General features: G+C 49.4%; 1 protein-coding gene across 1 annotated transcript; it reads right to left on the reverse strand.

Moving 5' to 3' along the window:
* Positions 1–2,729: 2,729 nt before the first annotated feature.
* Positions 2,730–7,538, reverse strand: DRG2 (developmentally regulated GTP binding protein 2; the record flags this gene model as incomplete). Its single annotated transcript, XM_010187039.1, has 10 exons — positions 2,730–2,890; positions 2,974–3,027; positions 3,418–3,476; positions 4,339–4,427; positions 4,850–4,926; positions 5,506–5,603; positions 5,803–5,893; positions 6,017–6,089; positions 6,511–6,601; positions 7,478–7,538. Coding segments are annotated over 10 exons (780 nt in total), but the record flags the coding sequence as incomplete, so codon positions are not given.
* Positions 7,539–8,972: the final 1,434 nt, after the last annotated feature.

Here is an 8,972-nt window from a genome sequence, read left to right on the forward strand (position 1 = left end):
CCCCTCAGTCTCCTCTTCTGCAAACTAAAGAGCCCCAGCTCCCTCAGCCGCTCCTCAGAAGGGAGATGCTCCACTCCCTTGATCATCTTTGTAGCCCTACGCTGGACTCTCTCCAGCAGTTCCTGTCTTTCTTGAACTGCGGGCCCAGAACTGGACACAATATTCCAGATGTGGTCTCACCAGGGCAGAGTAGAGGGGCAGGAGAACCTCTCTGCCCTACAACCACCCCCCTCCTGATACACCCCAGGATGCCATTGGCCTTCTTGGCCACAAGGGCACAGTGCTGGCTCATCGTCATCCTGCTGGCCACCAGGACCCCAGTGGCTTTCTCCAAGCATTGTCCAGCAGCAAAAATGCAGCTCTTTTGGGGGCAAACCCACAGCTCCTGACTGCAACCGGTCCCTTCTTCCTCCTGGAGATGACACAGCCTTTCTCTAAACAGGCTCTGAGCACATCTCCCCTCATCAGGGGCTAACGAGGGCTCTGGGCAACTCCACAAACCTCAGGAGGCTCGGGTACAACCCTAGCACTGCTGGAGATGTTTGCCCTGCTGTAAGACCTTGCTTTCTCAGGATTTGGAGCAATCTTCAGGCAAACCTGCTCCTGCAATGTCTGCAGCTTTTAACGCTGGTGCAGAGCAATCAGGGAAGCTGTCTGGAAGAATGAGCGCTGCAATTAAATGCGCACAGTTTCAAATACAGCGATAAACTCGCTTGGAAAAAAAAAAAAAGCTGCTCTCACTAAAAAAAGAAGTTTGCTGCTGCTAACTATTTTTACTTCATCCTCATTCCAAATGTAATCATCTATCGGTTCATCCTGAACGGGATAAAATGCCTAATTTCCTAAATGAAGAGTAAGGCTAATTAGACAGAGGGGTTTTTAACGACGGCACGCTAGACGAGTCAATTTGAAACCCAAACACACCCAGAGGTGTGCACTAAGCAACCAAGTCAGCAGCAAACAGTGTGCATTTTCAGCCTCACATCAGTCATTTCCCCAGCTCCACACCGTACCTGGCCTAAGGACGGAGCCCCATCGTTTCTGGCTGCCCCTTCATGTGCTGGGGCTTGGCAGGCTCCTGGGTTTGGAGTGAAAAAGTCAGAAGCTCAGGGACAAAACGAAAGCAAAGGAAACCTCTGTGCGGGCAGCTCTGCCCGTGCAACCTTCAGAGGAAATTTAAAGGGCAAGTTAATGTGGCGGAACAGCATCCCACCCAATTCACACAGAGAAATGCCTGCTTTCTACAGCCAGCTCAGCCATAACGCTGCTAATTTGGAGCTCGTTCTCTGCTCGCTGCCACCGCGGTCGGGATTTGCTCTGCGCTCCAGCTGTGAACAAAGCCAGGGGCAGGGAAGAGTTCAAAGTCACCTTCTTAGCTTGGGTGTTGTGTGTAATATCTATTTATCTCCCATCACACCTCATCGAGTGCCCTCCAGCCTCAGAGCCCTCTGGCAGCCGCTTCACAATCTATTCCCTCCTGCAACAGCAACCTGGATTCCTCAGGTGGCCGAAGGTAAAGAGAAGAGAGTTAGAAAACACACCAAAGCGTCCATCCACCGCAGGCAGACACCGACCGTTCACATGAAATAGCAACTTTTATTTTCTCAAATAAAATAATCCTTCCATTTCCGCTCGATCAGTTTGTGAGGGGTGGGGAGGAGCACAAAGGAGAGGGAAGGAGCCCTGCTCAGACAAGTTTGCTACCAGACCTGTCCTCACAGTTACGAAATCCACACCAGACCGAACCCTTTCCCAATGAAAGAAAATAAAAGCTATTGGCAACTCTTGATCCTCCCAGAAGGAAAAGAGCTGTTCTCTATCAGGCACTCTGAATCGTTTAGCGTCAGTATTCAATGAAAAAGGATGATTAGAAAAATCCCAGATTTCTGATGAAAAAATAGCCAGACAAGCATTAATGTTTAACAGGGCTGGGGCAAAACCCACGGCATGGGATGGTACTTTGAGCTCAAAGAGCCGTATTTAGGGGCATGACCGAGAAAGGAGGAGATCCCCAGCAATATCCCTGGGGACCCACGGGCAGGACAAGAGCAAAGGAGGAAACTCCCAAGCCAGCTCCTCGAGGAGCCAACCCTGGCTGCAGCCTATGGCTCTGTGATCAGCTTGGCCAGGTGAATCACTATGAACAAGGCTTCATTTCTCACCTTCCTCAGTACCAAATGGACCAGGATGTCCTACAAACCCCACTGCAGAGCTAAGGAGAGGCACAGAGTGCCCCGGTTTAATGTTAATCGAGGTGAGACCATTATCAGTTCACCGGGGGCTGTCTCAGATGCAGAGACTGAAGTGAAAGCTGCAGAGACAACGCAGCAAATAAACAGGGGAGGGAGAATTTTGTTTCTGTTTCAGATCAATGCTTAATTTAAAGTGAATGGATGAGCAGCAAAGCCTCAGCAATGTTCTCTCAGCCCCGGCTTCCCTGTCCCAAAGCACAGGGCCAGGTTTGTTCACACAAACCCTCCAGGGGCAGGACATTACTGGCTGTGAGAACTGTGTCCTAGAAGAACTGGCTCCTTTTTTTCATTTTTAAGAAACATTATTTCACCTGAAACGCTGCAAGATGGAAACCCATCTTCCCCATCCCCACCTGCAAGTACAGTAGCCTCATTTTCTGCCTTCCTCCAAGAGAAGGAGCTTCACAGAAGCTTTCTTGGCTGTAGAACACGTCTCCCTTTTCCCTTTTCTTGGTATTTTTCTTCTTTTTTTTGATTTGTTTTGTTTTGCTTTTATGTGGTCAGTTCCAATTCTAGCGATTAAAGACAAGGCCAGGCACCAGCGAAGAGGGTTACTTCTTTACGATCTGAATGACATCTTCATGCTCCATCATATGGGTTAAGCCCACTCTCTGAGGGCTGTATTTTGTGCTTGTCCCCTTTAAAGCAAAAAGGGAAGAAGGGTTAGGAGAGGACCAGAGACACCTGAGGACAGGGATTTCGTGTGCTGTTAAACACTTACCCATACCAAGGCATACTTGAACTGGCTGGCTAATGATCTGTGAATTCGATGGCACTGCAAGACAGAGGGACAGCACGTGAGGCAGTTCAGTGACTTGTTCAATATCCAAACACTAGAAGAAACTGGGCTTTATGTCAGAGATTACATCAGTGACTTCAGGAGCCACTGAACAGCACTTGAAAGAACACAGAACAGGGGCAGAGGAACCACCAGTCCATATAACACCCTGTTTCACTGCTTCCATGTGCCTGACTACACCAAGTAATTTATTTAACCTTTCACAGCAGCTCGGAAAGCAACCTGAGGCAGATGGAACCAGTAAAGGCAGTGAAAGGAGAAGCCCAACTAAACACCGACATCTCCCAAGCTTTATGAAGCCCAAATCACAGCAGGCTCCAAGAGGAACCTGCAGACAAGGAAATGTAAAAGATGCAGAAAAATTACCACGTGCTCCACGGAGGCCCCTTTCCGTAGAATAATGGCATCCGTAAAGTCTGGTCTCTCTGTGGAGAAGCAGCATGGAAGGGGGGAAAAATAAGCACTGGATTTCCATCAAATTTGTTCTGGTATGCTGACACCACCTCACATTGCCTTGTGCTTACTACTCCCAAACTCCTCCTCCCATCACACTCCCAGACAGAACAGGTATCCGGGTACTTGAAAGCACCAAATCAGCTCCAACTCCATTTTAAATACTTGACTTAGGACAAACAAAACCACTCAAGTCAACACACACCTGCTCAAGTAAAACCAAACCACTTGAGTTTTCTGTAAAATCCCCAAGATTTCATAGCTTAAGCAGCTCATAGAAAGTTCCTTCAGCTTCCCACATCCACCCAAGTTCAGAGGCACAGCTTTTCACAACCAAACAGGAACAAGTTATAGAGGTGCCTTGATACTGGGAGAAGCTGCAAGTGAATGACAAAGCAAAAGGAAGATCAAAGGCACTCCTGAACCTCAGGAGCCTGGCATGGGAATCACCAATCCCTCCCAGTAGGAAGAGGAGACCTCTTCTGGGTAGTGATGGGCTGAACAGTTCATCAGAGAGTGTGCATAATAAGGAAGAAAGCTGTGAACCTGCACACCTTAATTCCTTGTATCACCATGCGAAGTCTTATGAAAATTCAGCTCTCTAAGTGCAGAGAGAATAGGAGGGTTGTGGTGGGATACATGCATGGCTGGATCAGATGGAACAGAAAGCATTTCCCAAGAGCTGAAAGCTGGTTAGGGAGAGTGTAATGCAGCATTTCCAAGACTCAAGAGCTCACTGACAGCCAGGCATCTGAGCCCTGCTGGCAGCCTGCCTGCCTTCGATGAGCAGCAGCCCTTGTGCCTCTCAAACCTGCTCAGCCAATGGTCACTTACGTCCTCGTTTCTTGGTGTAGATGCAGGTAAGTGCCAGGTATTCCCAGAGCTTCTCCAGCAAGTAGTCCAGGTTCAGCTTCATGCCACAGCTGCAAAACACCAGGAACATCTCTGTGTTTACTGCTGTTGTGATTTAGAGATCCAGAAGAACAAGGTGAAACGTCTTTATTACAGTGCTAGGGAACAAGGGGAAAAGCCTTTAATGAGGCCAGTAAAGGAGAAACACAAGGTGAGATAAATAGGGCTTGCAGAAGGGCAAGCAGCTTTGAAGCAGCAAAGTCCCCATCAGATATATCAGCACTTCCAAGGAAACAAGCCAGACTGGCTTCCTCTGGCTTGCAGACAGCGTGGAGAAGCCAAGTAGCCTGTGGCTCCAGGGGGAGGAAGCCTGGAAAAAGCTGCAGGCAGCCCTGGAAGAAGCCCCTTCTTGGGAGATGCTGGAGAAAAGGGGTAGGAAAGGAACCACCATACCACGAGGGCCAGCACATCGGGCAGCGTGTCAGGCCCCTACCTGATAACAACACTGTGGGGTCTCCGAGCAAGGCGATCCACTTCCTCCATAGATATCTGGTCAATCTTGTTATAAACCTAGGCCAAAGGAAAAACAATGCCCTTTAGGAAGCCAAATCAGCAACACTGACATGTACATGTAGGTATAACAAGGTAGTCTGAGCACCTGAAACAGAAACTCGGATCCTGTCAGCCAGAGAGCAGGCCAAGGCTCTCAGTAAAAGAAAACTCAAAATTCAGAAGCATAAAGGTAAATTTGGGCCTTTTAAAGTCCTTCCTTTGGGATGACTCGAATCCAGTCTCTTGGATTTCACTACAGGCCAAGTTGCTACTAAACAGAGCCGTTAAGTGACCCCTGGCACAAGGCACCAGAAGTGAAAACCCAAGTGCAGAGCTCGTAGCAAGGGAACCGAAGGCTCTGCACCGTGGGAGCAAACCCCATGGCACCCCAACACGCAGCTCCTGCTGCTCCACGGCAGCCAGCCACAAGAGGGCACAGGGAACACACGCAGAGCATAACTAAAGCTCATGAAAAGCTCCCTGTTGAGCTGTGCTTTCCACCACTTAAACCCTGAGTCATTACTGCTTCAGAAACCAGGAAGACCCCCAGTTTGCTTCACCAAAGAATGTTCAGCGGGTTGCTTCAGAGATACTCACGTAGAGGCACGGCATGTAGACCCTGTTGCCTACAATCACGTCAATGAACTCATCAGGGGAACAATCCTCTCTGAAGAGGACCTCGGCGTTGAAGATTTCTGAGGTGAACGTTGTCAAGGCCCAAATCCCAGCACGTCAACACGCTGCTGTGAGTCAACGGGCTGAGCCTGCTTGTCAAAGCCTGTTCTCAAGCCAGCAAGCATCAAAGACACAGCAAGGCTGTCCCACACCAGGCACCACTTGACTCACGAGCTGCTGATTTGAGGCTCAAGGGTCTCCCATCTTTGGAAAGGATACTGTATTCGTGGAGGATGAGCTGCACCAACTTCTCGGAGCACTGAGTCAACGTGACAGTTGAGTTGAAGGAGATACCTCCACCTTTCTTCGGCTGCAGGGAGGCAATAAAGCAACTTAAAGAACAGGCTGTAAAATCCACAGCTCCCTTTGGTCTGTCCAACAGTGACCTTGGCTTTGAGCAGCCAGACACAAGCTGTGTCTGAGGAAACCTCACCTTGAAGTAGATATTTGGTTTGCTCTTGTTCAGACGGATTCCTACGGATTCCAGTTCTTTCTCCAGCAGGGCCCTGCGGGGACACTGCACGTCAGTACCTGTGAGACTGGGCGCACTCAGGTGACACCCACACCTTTAATATTGACACGGCCCTGCCACAAGCTTTCACTGAAACCTTAAACCACAGCTAACGCAGGAGAGACTCTGTGGTAGAAATCTAGGCTGACATCCCCGACTCTGAACAGCCATCCTGTGGGAATGATCCTTCAGCTGAAAAGCCCAACCTGAGATCTGCAGAGAGCTCCATAAATGCTGTTCCCAGTCAGCCAGCATGCTTCTAATGCTGTATAACCTCCACCTCGTGCTCAGTAGCTTAAGTACAGGTTCCCCAACGGGCGCAGGACACAACACTTGAGGGAGCTGGCAGTTTTCTGGGCATATGGGAACCTGACTCACAGCCCCACAGCTCCACATGCCCAGAAGCACACACTCACCTCTGTACTTCACCCTTCGTGGCATCCAGCATCATAATAACGACGTCTGCTGTCCTGGCCACAGCTATCACCTGCCGCCCTCTGCCCTTCCCTGAGAAGAGAGGAGATGGTGGCACATCAGGGACAGAAACCAGCTACGAGTCCCATGACAAATGAGGGCTCCTGCCCTGCACAGCTGCTTGGAAGCAAGGATAAAGATCCTGCAGGGCTGTACTGGCTGTGGTCAGCTGCTGGGGGGTACCTGAGCAGCATATCTGGTCCATCCATCCTGTCATATAAACCCTAACAAACACTTTTTGCTGTCACTTCTCCACCACAGGTTACATTAACTTATGTGTGTAAACTATCTGAGACAGCTTACTCAGAACAGTGACATGGGGTCAGGGCCCTATGTAGAGAGGTTACATACATTTTCTGGTCAAAGCGGAAAGAGACCTCATTTATCAGGCCATGATCCTCCAAAAAAACCCCCACAAACCATTAGGAGATTTTCCAATTTCCTACAGCATCTTCTGACACAAGCAGCCAATCTGGACAATGACAAAGCAGAGGGACAAAGCCAAAACCTCTTCCCAGAATCAGGAGTCATGGGAGGACTGGCAGGAACTCAGGGAATTAGTCAAAAGAGGTTACTGTTTAGCTGTAATTTCCCCCTCCGCCTCTCCAGCATCTTTCTTTAGATTTCCTCTGTACCAGAAAACAGATGAGCAAGATAACACTCACACAAGAAGGTGAGAAGTGACTGGCTTGCTTTGGCTCCCACCTCCAGAAAAGCATCTTTCTGCTACATATAGAGCCCTACGTGGGCTCAGGGATAAGAATCGTGCCTCACATAAGATCAAGGACTCTAAAATTTGGAAAGCCAATGTGGGAACTCTTGGCCCAGGAAACCTGCTAACGTCTGAGACACCCAGCTACGCAACGGAGGGCAAATCCCCGCTTTGCAGGAACACAGAGCTCAGCCAACCTTGTGCTGCTCCTTCGATGATCCCAGGCAGATCCAGCAGCTGAATATTGGCTCCTTTGTACTGAAAAGGAAACAGAAGGAGGGGAAGTTGAAAGCCTTGCGCAGGGCACCTGAGCCACCTCGAAAGATGGAGCCCAAATCCTGCAGAGTGGAACCGAATGAACCCGACAGAGCAGGACAGCAAAGCTGATGGCTCTGTCCTGTGGAGGGAACCTTCAGAACAGTTCCTGTGAAGCCGCTGTCAACCGCTGCTGGTCTCTTCTCCCAGGTGATGGAGGACAGAACAAGGGGAAACGGCCCCAAGCTGTGCCAAGGGAGGTTCAGGTTAGAGATAAGGAGGAAGTTCTTTCCTGAGAGGGTCGTCAGAAGCTGGCACAGGCTGCCCAGGGAGGTGGTGGAGTCACCATCCCTGGATGTGTTTAAAGAGCGGGTAGACGAGGTACTTAGGGATATGGTTTAGGGGGTAGACAGGAACGGTTGGACGTGATGATCTCAGAGGGCTTTTCCAACCGAGCGATTCTGTGATTCTGTCAACACCACGCACCGCGACACATTAGGTCCTGACCCCCTACAGCACCACATGATTGCAGTCTGACAAAGCACCAGGAAAGCAGCACAGCACAAGAGCGGCGTTATCCTGAGCTGGTCAAATGGAAAGGAAACAAAATAAAGCTTATTTTCTTGGTCTAATGAGAAAGCTCTGTAAGAAGCAAGTGCCACCACCTCTTACCGAGATGGATCAGAACTACTGAGACGTGTTGCCTGTTTTACAATATCAGGAATACGGGGAGGTTTTCATTCCTCAGATCTGCAGGGGCGTCAGCTTTCGAGCTATTGTTGCAGCGAAGTCCTCAGTAAGGGCTCTAGCGACACTGCAGCTCACGGCTGAGTCTGGATGCGACACCACATTCGAGCTCGTTTTAACACCAACACGGTTACCTTCATTATTCAACTCCGCTACAATTCTGACCCAATTTTTCTCATTGCTCTTGGACACTTTTCAGTTTGATGCCCTTTATCATTTGTTTTACTGATGGATGCTTAGGCCACCACGAATAAAACTCCTCAAGGACAGGAGAAGTTGTATTTTCTTTCCAAATTGACCACGGTGCAGATTGCCTCTTCTAAAGCTTCATTAAAAACAAATCTGTCAAGGTTTCCAGCCATCTGCTCAATGGTGCCAATAGCGGTTATAAAACATTAAGCTGAGAATTGTCGTATTGCTCTGGTCAGTCGAATGGGAGCACACGAAACCCTGATCAGGCAGTCAATCCCCAAGAGTTATGTAGCTTGGGGAAGTGCTACATCAGCACTGCAGGTGGCAGAAGACCCGATACCGTACACACTCAGGAGCTCCTACACTTTACAGCAGAAGTTAGCAGAGACCTTGGGCTATCGCTGCTTCTCGGTGGCAGCACAAGTGTAACTGGTGTGAACAGACACATCTACACGTCTGGGGTTTTACCATTGCTGCACCAACAGGAGGAGAATCCCA

The sequence above is a fragment of the Mesitornis unicolor genome, unplaced genomic scaffold, assembly GCF_000695765.1.
Source record: "Mesitornis unicolor isolate BGI_N332 unplaced genomic scaffold, ASM69576v1 scaffold35506, whole genome shotgun sequence".
Taxonomy (NCBI): Eukaryota; Metazoa; Chordata; class Aves; order Mesitornithiformes; family Mesitornithidae; genus Mesitornis; species Mesitornis unicolor.